The 19,589-nt window shown below is 37.3% G+C and overlaps 1 protein-coding gene across 4 annotated transcripts in view; it reads right to left on the bottom strand.

Moving 5' to 3' along the window:
* Positions 1-1,004: 1,004 nt before the first annotated feature.
* The window catches only part of KCNN2 (potassium calcium-activated channel subfamily N member 2), a 328,634-nt gene continuing 310,049 nt past the window's right edge, over positions 1,005-19,589 (bottom strand). For 2 of the 4 annotated variants that reach the window (XM_036410125.2, XM_036410127.2), the window contains exons 8-12: positions 17,917-18,027; positions 10,615-10,742; positions 7,096-7,104; positions 4,406-4,475; positions 1,005-1,617 (exon numbers count right to left, since the gene is read on the bottom strand). In XM_036410125.2, coding sequence (XP_036266018.1) covers positions 1,330-1,617; positions 4,406-4,475; positions 7,096-7,104; positions 10,615-10,742; positions 17,917-18,027 — 606 coding nt within the window. In that variant the 3' untranslated portion in view covers positions 1,005-1,329. Of the gene's footprint in view, positions 1,618-4,405; positions 4,476-7,095; positions 7,105-10,614; positions 10,743-15,260; positions 15,444-17,916; positions 18,028-19,589 lie in introns of those variants that run through there. The other 2 variants (XM_045571848.1, XM_045571849.1) reach the window with 2 other exon arrangements.

Genomic DNA, 19,589 nt, shown 5'->3' with positions numbered 1-19,589 from the left:
TTGAACTATGGAAGATGATGAAATACTTGGTATCCTAGCAACTTGCAATGTTGTAAGGTAGACCCTAAAGATATGGTGTAAAACAAAGGGAAGGATGGCAAAACATTTTTAGATTTTGGGCAACCAAGCAGCTGGGTTTGCAGCTGTGTACGTGAAGCCTCATTTTTAGGATGTGTTACCCCTACCTACCTCCTCAGGTCAGTTCTTTTTGCAGACACCGCAAGTACCACCATGTGAGGGAATCCCACATTGCTATCATTTCAAGGATGGTTGTTCAAAACCAATGGAAAAGAGATGTGTTTGCAGCAGTAACTATCCAGTTCTCTTTTACCGAGATCAACCTTAACCACTCATGAAACAAGTATAATGAAGTTTATTAAATTTACTAGATGCCATTTACTTCCTTGTACCAAGTAAGGAAGTACAGACCTAATGGGGACCATTTGCTAGGTGATAGGTACCCCGTTAAAAGTTATGCTCATTTATGTTCATTAAGTTGTTAGGAAGTATGTCAATGCATGTGTATAACACACAGAGTGTATCATGGGCCCAAATAAAAAAATGAATATATGGAAAGCGATGACAACAAATTTAGACCTAAATTCTGCAATATCACTTCACAGACAATGATGTACCCTGATAATTTCTTCAAGTTAAATTTATTTTTTGTAAACTTGGAATGAAATAATTATTGAAAACATTTGTACCTCCTTATTTTTATGTTATCATAGAACCACCTCATTTTCCACATAATTTGGAAACCAAATTAGAGGCTATAAACTCAAATAGTAAACTGGGCTGGGTCAAATGAGTGTGACTATAATATTTCATAATAATGGAACATCCTAGTAAATAGGGTATATAATAATTGAAAGTTTTTCTCCAACCTTCCAAACTTCTGGAAATCAAAATCATCAACATGTATCAGGTAATAATCAGTCATTTTACCTGAAAATAAGGAAAGACATGAATCTTTAGAAATATCAATCGACCAAACCAGTATGTGCAGAAATTAACTTTTTTTTTATTATATATCATATAATGTAGTAGTAAAGTTTATTTGAAGTGCATGAATAAAAAGTTAGTGAAATTACAGGAGGAACAATCTATATTGCAATAATAGGTGCATTCCCTGTGCATCTGAAAGAAAAAAAAAAAAAAAAAAGAGTTTTCACTCATTTTGGCCTAAAACTTAGTGTTCAGGTTCCCAGGATTCTGACATCAGAACCCGGATAACACTGATTAGAACCATAGGGGCTTTACAATAAAAGCTAAAATATTGACCATATGATGGCAAAAAGTCTTAGTTTGTGGTTAACTGATTCTCTTCTAGCTACTCTCTGATGAAGTTGGTGGCGCTGTGGAGGAGGACCGCCGCCTCCTGGACGAGGACCCGGACCGCTCGGCGTTGTAGGCGACGTGCTTGTCGTAGTTCTCCATCTGAGCCTCAATGAAGTCTCTCTGCTGCTGTCTGATGGTCTGGCTGATGAGCCCAGGAAGGGCGTGGATGCTCCCAATTAAAGTCTCTAACTTTGTTTCCAGGGTAACAATCCTCTTCTCAAAGTCTTCACTCCTTTCATTTAAGTCCGAAATCATGTCATACATGATATTCTGGGTCTGGAAAACGGGATTGAGAGGAATAGAAAAAACAAAGAACTAGGTCTTAATTACATGGGTCCTGGAAGAATCGGTCAATTCTCAGAGCTTGAGGGCTGGTGTCCTTTGGGGGACAATCAGTGCAACAGCAGTAGCGTGTTAGCTAACTGGATAATTTATTTTGCCAAGAAAATTCCAGGATATGTGTGTGATCAGTGCCAGGACTTAGAATTGTAATATCTTAGGCATGTTAGATCCAGCTGCAAAAAATACTGTGCATCTACTGTAGGTGGTATGCCCAATGATTTCTGGTATACAAATAGACAAACATGTTTTGATTTAATATTTATATTTTAACTATTGTACAAATGTTAGTGCACCACACTCATTTTGTAACATGTAATAGTAATTAGGGCAAGGCTAATTTTTTAAAATAGGAGATTTTAGAAAAACGATAGTATGGATAGTATTGGGAAGTAGCACAAATTCTAAGGGTGGGAAATGAAGTTTAGGACAAAACTGATTTGATTGTGTAATTTAAGAACTTAAAGCTGTAAAAAAAACTTCTGAATATCTTTTGCTGTCCCATGGTTCAAATTTTGGCTTTCTGTGGGTTAAGGAACATTTTTACAGATAATCATTGAGAGACTAAAAGTTGGCGATACTGAAATTACCAGGCTACCTTTTGGCTATGGCTTAATCAGGTGGTAAATAGTATGAAATGAAAGATGTTTTTGGTATCCTAGTGATTTTTGCAATTGATTGTCTTGGTGAGAGGCTGTTCATGACTGACTCCCAGTTATATTTCCAGAAGTATCCCAGAGGCTCTCGGGATGTCTGGCATAGAGGAGAGAGGGGAGAGGGTGGCCAGGAAGGGGAGACTGGAGATGGTAAGCCTTAGGGCCAGGCAGTTTTCTTCCCAAGTTTCAGTTCCTTTTCTCCGGGCCTCCTCCTTTTACCTACTTTCCCTTTGCAAAATGTGTTCTTTTCCTGCTGAACCAGCCTGTGCAACATTGTCCTAATGATGATCAATGGACTGACTATATAAGGAAGTTACTATTCAGAACACAGGCAGCTAGTTTGAGTTTGGCCATGGAGACAAAACACATTGACTTTATGTTTACTATGTCGTATTGAGACTATGTGAGCAATATCCATTCATTCAGAACATATTAAACCCTTGTGGCATAGACAATGCTGCAGTCATAATAATAAGCATGGCACCAAAGAATTAATTAGAAACAGTATCTTTCCTCATAGATATAAAGTAAAATATATAGCTATTATATATTAATATAACAAATGTTATATCATAAGTAAAATTATATATCATATATATCATAATATTAACATATATATTATTTCCAAGTGGTCTATTTTATTTTTGTCATAAAAACACCTAATTTCTTTTATCATTTGACATAGGAGTGACGAAAGAGCTTGCCTCATCTTTGCTCATGAAGTCCAAGCAGAAGTCATGTGTAAATATTAATCAAGGATGTTTCCGAGCCTCATATGTGTGCTTCCCAGCTTAAATGCATATTATATATTCTCCCAGAGGTGAGTCATTAAATACTTATATTCTATTTTTAAATACTTATATACTATTTATGTGATATCAACTATTCATCTTCAATATTTACATCTTATGTGTTACTGATACACATTAAAGTGAATATACTTTAGATGTATTATTTCATGATACCAGAGATAGTATGTATGGATTTTATAGATTATACTTGAGGCTTTACAAATGACACAGCTAATTCATCAAACAATTGAACATAAAGGTCCAATTGAGAGTTCTCTTTTAAAGCATTTGTATTAAAAGGCTGACCACACATAAATGCTGTACTAATCCCATCTTTAGAGTTAGTCCAAGAAAATGCAATGTTGTGATTGTTGACAAATATATTTTAAAAGTGGAGTTTACTTGGAAGAACAAGCAAAAATCAACCAGATACAGCTTATAAATGTGTCAGAAGAATTTGGGGATTATTAATTTTTAAATTATGAAATGGAGAAAGAATCATAAATTATAAAAAAGTGGTACCCTTTTTTTTTTGAAAGACAACTTTCATTTTAAGATATAATTTCTGGTATTTTAATTTAAATCTATATTCTTCTGATTTTGCTTAAAATACATTTAAATATGTTTATTGTTGATTGACCTCACTCATTTATGGATAATGAAGAACATTATAAACTGATGAACCAAAAGATATAGAGACAGTAAAGCAACAAGCAGACTGTCAAATCACAGCAGGTAGGGTAGGGAGATCTGGGGGAGATAATAGATCAACCGAAGGACTTGTATACATGCATTTAAGTACAACCAATGGACATAAAACTCTGGGGAGAGTATGTATGGGAGGGGCAGGTAATGTTAAAATATGTACACAGATAATAATTTAATTAAAAAAATAGAAAAAAATGTTTATTGTTGAGTTCTACTTAGCCTCATAGTTAAACCCAAGATGTAGTTTTATTCTCATAGGGATGAAACTGAACTACAAATAATGATCCCCAAGGTATTATCTCCTATTCCACTTATGTTTCTTAATGTTGGTCCAAATCACTGCAAGTAGAAAAGCTTTTAGAATGCAGTTGAATAATGTGTACAGGCAGGAAAAAAACATATTAAGTAAAAGAGTTTTTTAAAAATTCTAAGTTAGACCATCATTTTTGGGCAGTTGGTTGGCTGACTTATTAAATAAATTTAGGGTGGCCCCCTGTGTCAGCATTATTAATTATTGTGCCATGGTTAATTCCAACAGATGCAATCATGAGGGCTGACACCCCAGCTTACCTTTGCCAGGTCGACCAAGGTATTTGCTTGGTCATTCAGTTTCCTCTGCTCCATTTTTACACTTCTTAATCTAAAAGACAGAATCTGAAGTCAGAAAAATGTTTCTTTCTTTCTATGGCCATCATATGTCTTCCAAAGAGCATGCACAAAATTGACAAAGGCAATAACTGCATGGATAATGCCTTAAATATTTGGGGTAAAGTCCAAACTGGCTATGTATCTGCTACAATGAGAAGCATGCTTCCCCAACACCGCAAAAAGGAAAGGAGAGAGAGTAAGGGATGAGGTGTCCATAGGACAACTGTTCACCAGGTAGTTAACATTGAATTAAGAAAGGCTCATAAGGAATTAACCATATGAGAAAAGCCAAAACATTCCTTAAAGCCCCAGTATCGTGACAAATAGACATAGGAAGAAATATGCAAAGCAAGTGGAATTGCATCACTGTTGGAGCAGTGAGCACCTTCCTATGCCTATGTGACTAGATACAGGTGTTAGCCCTGTTTAGTCTGAAATGGATTGGGTTAGGTAGTTGAGCCTGATGAAACACAGTGATAAGTGAGATTCTTATTAGCAAAAACACAACTTTTATTCAACCAGCAGCAAGATAACTCAAAACACATAATTCTCTTATTCTTCACTTGATTTTTATCTCAAACTGCCATTGAACTTGAAGAGAAGCCAGACCATATTCTTGGGAGAATTTCCTTTGCTTTTTATTGTACATAAAAGTCAGAGGACAATTAAAGTATCTGACAGATGGGATCGTTACTTATAAAGCTACTTTTAGATACTTTTAAATACCATTGCATATATCTGATAGTTAAAAGCCACTGTTAAAAAAAACCTTTCTGAATGAGAACTATTCCTTAATTTATTGTAATGTTTTAACAAATATTTAATTCATTCTTTACTATGGAACCAAGAAATTAAGATTTTCCAACAAAAAAAAGTGCTGTTTAAGCCAACAAACAATTCAGTCTTGCTCCAAAACAGAAACAGGTCTCTCTGAACCACCTAATAAAAAATATGTATCTATGCTAACCTTATTACTTTGCTTATGAATCACTTTACAAAGTGTAGTGGCAATGCTAGAGAGAATACTTTTTATTATTTCCAAAATTAATTTAAAAGTAATTACATAGAAGGAAAAATATTCACAGGGCAAGATTTTACTGCCAGGGAGATTTTTGTAACAAATTCATAATGATCAGTGATTTTGTTCTGAAACTAGGGTATCCAATATGTCACCAAATCTGCTCTACAGGGAAGATATAGTTCCTTCTGCCAGGAAGAATTTAATTGACACCTGCCTACATCATGCTCTTTAACAATCTAAAACAGTTTAAGGTTATAACTTGTCATTGTGGCTCTGTTTATAAGAACGGCTCCTTTTCATGCTATTGTAAAGATGGAATATGTCCTAGTCTAAAAGAGATTTACAAACATAGAGATTTAAATGTAATATATTGTTGAGAAATGTTTCCTTAAGTATTTACAAGGATTTCAAGTCTTGATGTCTGCCTTTTAAAAAACAAGTCAAAACCAAAAACAATCCCCCCTTAGAAAAAAACAAACCACCACACAAACTTTAAATATGTGTGACTTACTATAGAGAAATGTAGCAGAGAGAACCACAATGTCAGACATGGATTCTATCCTTTCCCTGGCCCTAAATTGACCATCAGTTTCTTCGTGTATGAAATAAAGTGGGCTAGGTTATTATAATGTTTCCAAAGAGCTGGATTTTTACCAAGAGGTACTTACTCTAGATGACTAAGTGATGCTCAAATAAGACATTAAACAATACTAAAACAGATGGAGAAAAAGTAATTCCCTTTAATTCTTTTCTAATTCCTGATTGTTATAAGAAAAAGGTCTTAGGCCAGCCCTATACTGTTTTTATCGTTCTCAGCTCAGACCGTTTCTACAGATAACAGCCTGTGGGTAGAATTCAGTACCAGTGTTTAATTGTCAATTGATATTGCTTTTACCTCTCTTTGCTGGGAAGGATATATTTCTTATCTATTTATGACAGGGATTTATATCAAGCTTTCTTTTCAAATTTAAGTGATAGTATAATTCGGACAGAATGCCTGAAGGTTGGGGTCACCAGACCAGAAACCTCTAGCAACTCATAAATGCAGAGGAAGTGCTGGACTCAGCAAGTCTGAAGGACGGTCCAGAGCTAGTCCCTTGGCTGAGGTGAGTGCATCATATTCCAATCAATGAAGCCTAATTTTCTTCTCCTGGGTTACTAGATTATGTTTCTGACAGTAGAATTTTGCCCATTTTATTTTCTACTAATCTGGAATGCTGACCTAGAGTAGCCCTATTTGATTGGACTTCCTTTCGCTGCTCCCTGAACTTAAAGCATCTCATTTTGTTGCTGCTTAGACTGCCTGTGATGCAGAACTGGTCGGAAAAGCCTACGTAAGCTGCAGCTGCCAGAATAAAAGGTAACACGCAGATGTGTATTTTACATTTTTCTCCCCCCCAAAAAAGAATAAGAAACATATGTTGATTTCTTCCTTGTGAACTTCACTTATCACGGGAAAATATCATGATTTTGGAACACATTTCCATAGCAGCAATCAGACTACTAAAATTCACAAATAAAGGATCCGCTTGGGTGCATGCAGCCGGTAGAGAAGTCTGCAAATGTTGAAGGAGCGGCTCACACAACTTACTTCCGAGCTCTATTTTCATTTTGTTGAAATAAAAAGACAAAACAAAAGAAAAGAAACTGTGAAATACTCTGGAACCAAATAACACAGTGTGGTGTTCAGTGTTGCACAAGGGGCTCGATTCATTGGCTGGAAGATCCTGTTAAGATTCTGTAGGACTTTGGCATATTGATCAAAGAGAAACACTGTTCAATATATCATCATCCCTCTTCGTCGCTGCTATTCTTCCCCCACCCGAAAGCCCATAGTTTCCTCCAGAACCAGAGTTCAGAAGGAAGAACTTAAAACATCTTGGCCTCTTTGAGACAGAATGTTTAAGTAAACATAGGAAACATTTTTGCCTAATATGAAAGCACAGGATTAAAAGGACAATGTTCTAAACAATAGGATTATAATGATGTTGTTTTTGTTGTTTTTGTTTTTTTGAAGGAGTACATCTTTTCTGAGGTGGGGCTGTCTAGAAGCCTGGCTTTCTGAAAGGTAAGTAATGCAACATTCTATGTTATAAAAGCCATGTTGGTTGAATTTCTTGGCTCTGAGACAAGTTATACTGATTGATGGGTCTATAGAGGTGAGACAGAAGGATGATAAACTTTAAAGTTAAAGCTGCTACCAGAAAAAGGGTGAAATGTTATAGAAACAGACTGCTTCGTGGCACTGAGTGACTGTGCACAAAGACATATGTTACTGAGAAGAAGACACAGCCCACAGAGTTCGGCTTCCATCTGAGACTAGAGAGGGCACGTGTCGGGGAGAAAAGCTATGAAGTTTGGAAAAGAGAAAGATCTGAAATAGAGGGGGGCTGGCAGAAGGGGGGAGAGAACACTATTGACAAAGCTCTCAGGACACATCAGAGAATAGGAGAGGCCAGGAGAGCTCTAGCAAATGAATTTGTCCATGTTTCCTCAACTAGCAAAGTCTGGCTTCACCCAGTGCTGACACGCAAGGCTGACAGTCTCACTGGGTGTGAACAGTGGGCAATAAAGGCCTTGCCCTGAGGAATCGAGCCCTGTGTGCTTTCCCTTGTGACTTCACTAACTTAAAATGAAAGTTAGTGCATGGTTAGAATAAACTAGCCAAACCCAGCCCGCATAAATTCTCAGGTGCACTTTCTCACAAAGTACAAGGTCCCTCCCACCCCAAAGGAAACCCAATCACCCAAAGACTAATTTATAAAACAATTCAGAACAGTTTTGAGTTGCTTGAAACACATCTGTTTTAGAAATATACACTGCTATGGAAGAAACAGAGTAAGAAATGTCTGCGAGAAGCAGAGGAATAATGTGTTTTTCTCCTCTATTAGTCTATCCAAAAGAAGAACGCTGAAGGAGACACGAAATGCTTATGATCAGGTCAATGCCCCAACAGCTTAGGGACAGTTTTTAAACTTAGTTCACTGAAAGGTATTTTCCCTAGCATTTGATTATGAAAAATTTCAAACGTATAGCAAAGTTGAAAAGGTTGTATAGTGAATACCCTTAAATCGTCCCCCAAATTTTTGAGTGTGAATATATTCAGACTTAAGAGCTTTGTGACAACATAAATACCTACCATTTACACATGGCTATAGAATTATATTACAAAAAAAAACCCAAAAAAACTGTCAAAGCATTTTAAAAAGAATATGAAAATTTATCCAAGGCATTAAAGGCAAATCACATTTAATTATACATTTAGCAGGTCACAGTGATAGAAATGGACACAAATACAATCCTGGAGGAAAGGGGATGTGTGGCTGCTGGACACGTACAGGGACTGAACTCGCCCACTTCCATGGTATCTCACTCCCACACAGGTGAGTTTTTATTATAATATATTTAATATATATTAGTGTGTGTGTCTTCAAAAATTAATAGTACAGAGAGTGATTTCTCCACAGCCTACCATGAGTGTCCCTTGTGTGAATGTTGGGGTTACTGTGTTACATGGTTGGGGGTGTAGAAGAGTTGTGTTGGGTGACCCTTGTCCTCAGAAAGAATGAAAGGCCTGATGAGAGCAGAGGTGTCGGCTCAGCATCTGTCAGGGGACTCGTTCTCTTAGCTCCAAGCTTCAGGGAATGGAGATGTCTAGGCAAGTGCTCTTAGGTGGTGGGACCCAGTCATAGACAGCTGTGAGCTCCAGGGAGCAACTCCCTCTTGGGAGCCACATCAAATAACACTGTTCCTCTCTTGCTCTTCCCTTTTATTGATACTTTTCCCCAAGTGTTAGAGGAGTATTATCTTTAATACTAGCTTTACTGGGTAAATAGCATAGTCTGTATCTAGTCGAGTCACAGAGCTAAAGGAGGAATGATGTCCCTTTGGTGTTGGTTGCAGCGAGGAAAAGAGTGTGAGAGACCAGCACAGAGGGTCAGCTACTCCACCATGTGTGCAGGCTCCCTCTAGTTTAGATCACAAAGTACATGAACTCTTTTCATTAAGAAAGCAGCAAGTTCATTATAGTTCATATATGACCATAATTATATACATAGTCCACATTTTCAGGGATAGTTAAAAGGAGAAGTTGGTTGGACAGGTAATATGAATGCTTAGTGATTTCTCACAGAATGTTAGTGAAATATAAGACAAATTAAATATAGAAAATGAGAACTCCAGCCTCAGAGGTTTCTCCTCCGCTGTGCTAGTTAGCTCTCAAAGACATTTCACTAAATAGTCAAGAGACCTAGTATTTCCCCAGCTTTCTATGATTATCCCAGGAGGTTGCATGAGGACAGCCACTTTGCTGCCCCACAAATGTAACTGTGTGTGCTCTTCCCCATTTGGGAATGGCATTAAGAGCAAGTCCGTGGAGCATCATAATGGACACCCAGGTGAATGTACTTACGGTAAGGATGCCGCCAGCCCGGGGGAGAAAGACCTGGTGCTTTCAGATTATCACTGAGACCCACTAGATATAAATCTGTGCTTTAAAGTCTATGATAGTGACATAATGTACCAATGAAATGGCATGAATGACTTGAAATCTAGTGGCCTGAATAAAGTCAGGACAATGATAAAGAACACAGGGTCTACAGGAACTATAAAATCTACAATGAACACGTAGCACAGAGAAACACCCCCCCACACACACACCCTGATTAAAAACTCATTTAAAAATCAAAGTAGTGAATCAACTATAGTACTACCTTCATATAAAGATGCTTGGCAGAGTATTAAAAAAAATCCAGATAATGTTAATTTTTTTCAAGATTTTGCAGTAAATACAAACTAAGCATATTAGATCAAACTATATGAATAAGTTAAATTAAGATATACAATTTCAATTACTATATATATATATATTAAATACTGTATATAGATATATATTAAATGACTAGTCTCCCAATAATAAATGATTTTTAATCATACAAGAACTGACAACTTTGCTCAGGGTTTCATTTATGAAATTATTAAGTTGCCAAATACCATCTCTGGGAACAAGCCTGACGTTTTCTTTCTTTCCTCCCTCATGAGAGAATAACGAAGCGCTAGAATTAAAACCTAGACACACAAAAGCAGGAGGAAAGTGAAGAATGGTACTTACTGATGAATAGCTTGCAAGAATTTTCGTTGATGTTTTCTTACTTTTGCATGATCTATCTTTTTTACTAGCTTTGTATTTTTGTAAATTAGCCACGTTTCCCTGAGTACATTGGCAGCTGCGTTTTTCACCTGGTAGGAAAACAAACAAAGCAGTTGATAAATTCCAAAGCAGAATCCTTTGCAACGTGGCTGGGGGTCAGATTCTTCACCCCAATGATAGTGGTAAGTTCTACCTCTGTGTATTAACTATGTCTCAAAAATTCTTTTTTACGTACATCTAAACATTAAAAAAACAAAAAACAAATGTGCATGGATCCAAAAGTTTTAAAAACTACCAGTTTCTGAGTGAGAACAATATTGAAATAGTAGGGAGCTACTGATCTCTTCCCAGGCCAAACTCTACCCTATCAGGGACTTTCTTTGCATTCAACCACTTAAAAAACACACACAAAAAAACAAGAGGTGTTTATTTCTCCACCTTGTATTGCAATTGTTCTCTTGGTGTCTTCATTTCCCTGGAGAAAGGCAAAATGCCAGAAGGCCAAGATTAATCTTGCCTTTGCAAGCCTGTGTGGCATGGCTGGCTGCGCATTATAGGAAGGAGGGCACATTTCCACCGCTGATGGTACCGGGGACCCCGTCTCCTGGCTCCCAGAGGGTCTTAGCAAACTATGCTTGTAAGCCCACTCAATTAATGGACAGGCTGTCTATGTTGTCATGATTTTGTTGGTAGTTGAAATATACCGCGTTTCAAATGAATGGGACAAGCCTAAGGGTGAAAGCATTTCAGTAACACTGCCGAGACCTGATGGAAGGTGTGAATACTTCCCAGAGATGCTCCACCTGAAGGCCCAGCGCCTTCGTGTGGGCTTCCTGCTGTCAATCACCTGCTCTCAGAACAGCCTTGTGAGTGAGGCATAAAGACGTTCACAGGGAGAGCTGCAGGCTAGCGGGGCACTGGGTGGAGGCAGACAACACTTTAAGGACGGCCTTGTGGTGGGGAAGACAGAACAGTGAGCTGGAGTACATTCTAGTCTTTCTACTAAGCAATTCCAGTCAAGGGGGCTAGCCAACTTTGTACAACTTTTGTTTCCTCATCATTATGTGAGGTTCAAGAGAAATATTAGCCAAGTCCTTTTTGGCCCTTACATTTACAATCAGAAAGAACCTTAGCATTACACTAAGACTATGGGCCCATGTCGGTATGCTTATTTTTTCACGTTAGCCAGGAAAACACCCTTTTTCATGGTGCTGAAAAGTTTTGTTTTTGAGTGAAACTGTATCCCTAGAAACCGATTGTAAGAAAATGACTGGTTTCCTAAAACTGCTTTTAGGAGTGGCTTTGGTCACATCCTCTGGACAGCATCCGGAAACCAACAGAACAGCGAGTGACGCTAAGAGGGAAATCACCACCATCCACAGGGACATTCAAAGGTGTTCCAGGTAATTCTTGGCTTTGTTCTTATGGAAACACAGTTCTCTTCCTCACAGAGGTAGGAATCACCTTTCAGAAGGCTTTTTCATCTGACCCTCATGTGACCTTTTCAGAGGTAAGGAGCTAGATGCAGTGTAAGTTGACTTCAATTTGGTGAGTGATGCCTGAGGCCTTATGTTGTGTATTTGTGTTCACTCATCTTAGCTGACAGGCTGAAACTGAAAATGACTTCTCATTTGAAAGTAAAATCCCTACAGTTGCTTTTAAAAACCTGTTAAATATACATATGTATGCATTCATGTTGAAACATCCCCTTTTATAATTCTCTAATAGGTTTTCAAACATAGGAATTAACCTCTCAAAGCATCAAATTTAACTGATACTTTTCAAAAATAGCAGCCACAAAACAGTATGTCCACAAATAGAAAGACGTGTCCTTTGCCTCATGGTCAGGTGTGCTCCTAGTAGTTTTTTCCAGTCCCTTGTAGGGTTGAAAGGGAACAGCGGACAGGGAGATGACCGGGTAGAAAGCACTTCAGTGTTTTACAAGTTTTTAAAAGCAATGAACATGTTTTACAGGTTCATTTCAGTTCTCTAGTATGTTTTGAAACTTTGCTATTTTTTTTTCATATCACTTCATATTATTTTTTTTTAAAACAATTCTTTCCTCAGTACTTCAACTGTCCTTTCATTCTCTTATTTTTCTACTTCACGGATGCTATGTTCTTTGGAAGCTTGTTTAGACCAAGTTAATGGCCTTTTAGGCTTCCTCCATGTGAATAGGAGTTCACTTTTTGAATAATAAGAATTATATGGCATGGTGCGGGGTTGTGGCATCAGGATTTTAGAGATGCTTAGGTGGGGCATGGCCAAAAAGAGGTTGGGAACCACTGACTTACTCCTTCTCCCAGGATGTTCACAGATGCTTGGAGGGCAGGGCCTGTGTCATGAATCTTTGTGTCTCCCTAGCTCAGTGCGTTGGCCCTAGAGATGGTATGAAATAAATGTCTCCATCATAAATAATTTGCATCATAAACACTTCTGATCATGAAGGAGATGCATCTTTATCAGCCAAAGGATCCTCTTGGAAAGAAGGTTGTACAGGTTAGAGAAGAGCTCTAGAATCTAAAGGGGTCAGTGGATTTCCATTTTATGAAATGCACTGACTCCTTTATTGAGTCTCTCTCACATACTAGATACCATGATAGTTCATATTAGAAATTTACAAATATACCTCAGAAATTTAGTGCCACTTAATGGGCCAACAGCACTATGACATCTAACTTACTTCCTATATTTCAAAAAATAAGGAGAGAGGAGGATTCGTTCTGAACAGGAAAGAACTCTGCCTCCTCTCTCATCCCCCCTCCACACACACAGGGAAAAGGGAAAAGAACATTTGTACTGTCTCACTAATGCTCAACTCCAATTCAAATCTTTTATCAGAAATACTGAGAGGTCAATTAATAATCAGATAGCTTAATAATAATTTGAGAAAAGAAAGGCACTAAAAATAATTTATACTACTAAAAGTAATACTACCTCCCCAGATGCCTTAAACCCACTTTCATGGGTGTAAAGGATATGAACTGTTATATTGCTGACTTATAGGTAATTATAAAATATTAAAGCCATAAAGTGTAACAATACTTTATCAACCACAAAAAAGCACTTAATGCTGATACTTTTAACTGACAATTTGCTTTGTTCAACTGTAAATGACACATGCAATTAGAGCACTGTTTAAAAGAGTACTTTGTTTATAGTTTTCCTTTATATTACTGTGACTTTTTTTCAACATATATTACTTTGTTTTTCTTCCTCTTTCTCTCCCTTCTGAGGCTGAAGTGCAGTATTTCCACTCCTCCCAAATGTAAGGGAAAGGGACATAATTTCTGATTTGAGGAGGGCAGCTGTTTTTTAAAGAACCATTTTTTTTAACTTTTCAATTACATCTGACATAAAGCATATTAATTTGAGGTGTACAACATAGTGTTTAGACATTTCTATATTTTACAAAGTGATCACTCTAATAAGTCTAGTACCTGCCACCAAATACAGTTATTACAATGTTTCTGGCTACATTTCCTATGCTGTACATCCCCATGACTTTTTATTACTGGAAATCTGTACTTCTTTATCTCTTTCATCTTTTCCCACCCCAACCAGGTACAGTTTCTTGCTTCTCAATCTGGAAACTACAAGTAAAATGCTGCCATCTATGCTGAGGGTGATGCCTGGGACACATACAGGTAATGCTACTGAGCCTGTGCACTGGGATGTCACATGCTCTCACCTTGCCCACCGAGTTCTCCTATGGACCAGGTACGGGTTGGGTGAATGATGTGACTGTGGAACAGGGCAAGGTCAAGGGATCCATTCACCGTGTGTTTCAAGCCACTGGGCTATGTAGCTAAGGACAATGTAAGAGCCACATAGAGTAAAGCTCTAGATTATATAACCACATAATAGTGTTCTTATTATGGATCTTATTGAGAATTCTTGATAGGATTAGAAACACCCACAGTGGACATTAATATGTATAATTATCCTTTGTGGTACATCCAGCTATTTAAAAATTTGTTCTTTCCAAAATAAAAGGATTAGAGAGCTGAACTCTAAGATTATTCTGTGCACATGTACCTATAGGCCATTTCTAAATCAGTGTCATGTAAATTTTTGGACTTACATAAAACATTCCTTCATGCTGCTGCCCAATGAGTAGTGTGTCCTACTTTCAAACACAGTATTTGATATGGTTGAGGTAGTCAAACAGAAATTTCTGAATAAGATTGTTCCTCTGAAATTTATGTGGTGAATCATTTTTATAGAAATGTAATTGTTCAGGTAAGACATACAATACAATGCAAGATTTGGAAAGGGCATTTCTGCTTGGAGGAATAACCTATCTTTTAATATGCAGATTGCGTATCCTTTACAGATATATTCCGACTTCAGAATGTCTGTGCCCATTACCTCTGTTGGCCATCAGAGAATATGATCTCTCCTATGTAGTGTTTTCAGGGGATAGTTGAATTTTATATTTTTAGTTTTCTAGAGCCTTGCCTAATGATCATTAAGTATTTTAGACTTTTTATTTAAAAAGTTAAAAATTCTAAATGGGCCCATTTAGACATTTCACAAATAAATGAAGTCAAGTTTCAAGTAAATAACACTCATTAAGTTGATGACTTTGTATAAAATAACTATAATATTATCAATAATAGTACAGTATCCTAAGCTAGAAATTTACTTTTGGTTCTAAGGCCAAACATCTGTACCTGTACTTAGCGACATGTTGCCTATAAAAGCCAATCTGTCAGCAAGCCTGCTGGATGGAAAGTCTTCTCAAACCTATAAGAGACTGGTCCACAGAAATATGTAGAGTAGCTACCCTTTTAAGTGGGAATGAGATAAACAGAATTAATGAAGCACCGTGGAGAATTTGAAACTAGAACAATATTTCTTATAAACAATCTGACTCATAACAGAAAATTACCAATAGGGAGTCTATCTAGAGTATCTAAGAACTTAACTGAACTTTAGGGGACTCATGAGAAAGAACACAAGTGCATTTTTTTGGCCAGAGGAAAAAAAAGCAGAGCCTTCATCTGATTTGCTTAAAAGAATACTATAAAAGCATAACACTCTCTGTCTCCTGGAATATGATATTTCAGCTGTCTATCCTCAGCAGTTAACACAGAACCCTAACTATGGTAGGTACGCAGTATATTTTTTGTTAAATGAATATTGTAAAGATAATTCCTTTTAACAGATAATCTCAGTCTCTGAATCCCTGGGCAATAACAAGCTATAGCAGTGATTCTCACGGCTGCAATTTTGTACCGTTATGGGACTTTTGGAAATGTCTAGAGGCAATTTGGGTTGTCACAAATGTGTGGGGATATTTCTGCTGGCAGCTAGTGTGCAGAGGACAAAATGCTGCTAAACACCCAACAATACACAAAGTCCTTCAAGGCAAGGTGGTAGTTAGTCCTGCAGGACAATACAGTTGAAATAACTGAATTAAAAAGCCAACCTGGAATGGGAAGATCTCTGAATGTCACAAAATTCTATAATGTTACACTGTAGCCTTTAAAAATCAAAGCCTTTGTCTTTTCTAACATGCTTCAATAATATGGGATATGGAGCATCAATATCCCAGATAAAGTAAATTTAAGGGAGTTGCTTATTTTCTTTAAGATAAACCAAATGCCTGCTTGTGAACCAGGGGGAAATCTGCCTCAGCGTGACAGCTGGCTTGCTTATTTGTGATTCTGTCACATTTTTTCTTCACTGTTGAAAATACTTACATATGGTGTTTTAAGATATTGTTCTGCCTAGTATCGCAAGTGTGGCATTAACTTAATTCCTGTGAAGGAACATAATATCATGGTAAAATTATTTGGACTATGCTAGCACTTTATGGGAGGATTCTCTTGATATTGTACAACTTCTGTCTCAAACACAAACTGCACAGTGCAGAACTTATCCAAACAAGTACATGATGAGATATATAAAACATCTGCTACAATTTTAGATTAGGTGTGGACACACAATAATCTAATGTGTGTGTTTTCATTCCTCAGTATGGTATATCTTTGAAAATGACAAGAAAATGACAAGAACCTAACTCTCCATTCAGCTCATTACTTCTCCATCTACTCTCCATGTGCTTTTCTATAACATTTAGAAATTAGTTTGGAGAATGAATTCGGGAGTTGAGCGAAAATTGTGTAGAGTAGTAAATCCAGTATGAAAGCATGACATCTAGAATTTATGTGGACTTTCTAACTGCAATGAAGTCTCACAGTAGTATCTGATAGGTGAGGCATAATTTATCAGGGTAACTGGAATTTATCTTTCCATTTCATAAATACCCAAACAAATAAAATATGCATTAAAGTGACTGACTTTACCAAAGTCAAAAGTGAGCATAAGCTCTGAAAATGCTTGAAATCTCTATTGATCCTTTTATGAATGAAGTTACCAAATGATCATGTATTTTGTTATTTTAATTACAACCTGATTGAATTCTTCTTTGGGAAGTGGTTATATAGCAAGATGACACTGATATAAAGTAAGTTTTAGTTATTTTTGACCTTGGTATTTCAAGTGACTGTAAGGGAAGCTAAAAATTTAGTGTGATAAAAATCATTTTCCTTTTTATATGACTTTCCTCCTTGATGTAAGTTACCAAACCTCTCTGAATCTTGGCTTCCATCTTCAAAAGCAGGCATAATACCAGCACTTCCTCATCAAATTGTTGTGAAGATGAAACAAGTTTTTACTCATGCCACACTTAGAGCAGCAACTGGCAAAGGGTGAGTACACTGTACACATGTAATTACTGTTTTCCTTGAGTCTTTATAATTGGACATTGATTTCTCCTCTAGATGCTATTTTCAACGTCTCTCTGATAGCCTTTAAGTCATGGAAAGAATCTGTATCTGCCCTCACACTTCGGAATCCTAAACATTAAGGGTTGTTGCTTATTTGTCTTTGTAACCCCAGTCTTTAGAACAGGGACTGGCTTATGGAAGGTCAGTAAAATATTTGTTGAATCACCTTCCCATAACATTTCTGTATTACTTTGACTCTGTGTTCCTTCCTGTTCAATCTGATATTGGTCTCGTGTATACTGCCAACTTTAAAGATTTATGTGGTTTATTTTTATCCTGAAATAAATACCAAGCTTGTCCAATTATTTCCTATCTGACCTAATGTGAAAATATGGAATTGGTTCTAAGACTAAGCCATGTTGTTTTGGAGATCAAAATAAAAAGCATGTTATCCAAAAAGCATGTTATCAACATTGAAAATACCCAAAATAACATTTCCTTTGCAGATAACAGGGTGGCGACTTACTCTCTTTGTCAGCTGAGTATCCATCATGAAGTTGTGCACGTGCTTTTCTGCTTTGGTAAGTTCTAGCTTCCTTGCCACTACAGCTACCACCAGGGCTGTGCAACCAGCACCCTAAACACCAGAGAAAAGAAAATGCAGAGAATTATTACTTCTGGTCTTAGCCAGAGTAGAACATGTTTAGCACCAAGTACATAAGGATCTGGAAGTAAAAAACAAACAAAAAAACCCAAAACACCCCACTATAATATTCAATATCTTTAATAAATACTATAAAAATACATGGTCAAATAAATACTATAAAAATACATGGTCAGCAAGCAATGTGTCTTTATATTGGGATTAAAAAAACTTAGTTCACAGATGTTAAGAACTAAAGCATGATGTGTGATTCAGACATATCTTAATTATAAAATAGCAGAGGCCTGGTGCACAAACTTTGTGCACTTGGGGTGGGAGTGGTCCCTCAGCCCAGCCTGTGCCCTCTTGCAGTCCAGGAGCCCTCACGGGATGTCCAACTGACGGAAATCTTTAGCGCTGCATCAGAGGTAGGAGAGGCTCCTGCCACTACTGCTGCACTTGCCAGCTGGTGAGCCCAGCTTCTGGCTGAGCAGTGCTCCCCCTGTGGGAGTGCACTGACCACCTGCCCCCTGGTAGTCAGTGTGCATCATAGCAACCAGTTGTTCCACAACAACCAGTCAATTTGCATATTAGCCTTCTATTATATAGGATAGATGGTAAAAAAGCAACTTGCTGAATTTTCAGAGACTTCTTAAAAACAATAAATGTTGTATACCTATATATATAAAAAGGATGGATAAATTAGATAAATGCATAGAGTAGAAATACGAATTGTCTCAAAATAAAACCGGCAGGTCTTTAGGTCAATCAACTATGATATACCAGGCATGAAAAGAGATGCATTGTACAACTTGCAACTGTTGTATATATATATATAGATAGATAGATATAGATATAGCAGGAAGGTCACACTGATGTATTACACTGATATATTAAGTTGTGCACATGCTTTTCTGCTCATTTTACTAATAAAAGGGTTTCCCAGCACTAAGAAAGGTGAGGACTACCTTCTTTTTTAATTATGGTCATGGTGTTCTTTGTGTACCCCTGTTCCATGATCAAAATCATGAGATGTGGGGTCATCTTAGCTGATTACATACAGGGTCATGAGGCAAGACTGGGGCACCTATGGGAGAGCTTAGGTAAGGTCATGCTGCAGCCACTTCACTGGACCTGCACACAGCCCGCCTATTGGTAGTTAGGGACGGGGCCACCGAGGAGCTACCTGGGTGCTATGAAAGGGAAGTCCAGAGCGCCACACAGAATCTCATCCTTGGAAGGACCACGGAGCAGTCGAGATTACCAAGCCATGTTAGTGGACAGATAATGAACAGGAAGGTTAAGGCTAAAGCCCACTGAAGAGGGGCATAAACAATACTTCTGGGTCTTTCAACAGACTTGAATCTTTTTAAAGCAAGTTTTAATAGCGTTCCCTTTATGTGAGTCAAAATGATAGTAACTATCTTAAAAATATGGTGGTCTACATCTTAAACATCTAATATTGAGGAATGGTTATTACTTACAGCATATCCATAATATATTACAATTTTATTTAAAAAAGTGATCCATATTTGGTAAACTGAAAATAAGTAGTT

The sequence above is a fragment of the Pipistrellus kuhlii genome, unplaced genomic scaffold (genome assembly GCF_014108245.1).
Source record: "Pipistrellus kuhlii isolate mPipKuh1 unplaced genomic scaffold, mPipKuh1.p scaffold_m20_p_4, whole genome shotgun sequence".
NCBI classification, from domain to species: Eukaryota; Metazoa; Chordata; class Mammalia; order Chiroptera; family Vespertilionidae; genus Pipistrellus; species Pipistrellus kuhlii.
The sequence above is the reverse complement of the archived record's forward strand: the minus strand, read 5'-3'. Positions and strand labels throughout refer to the sequence as shown.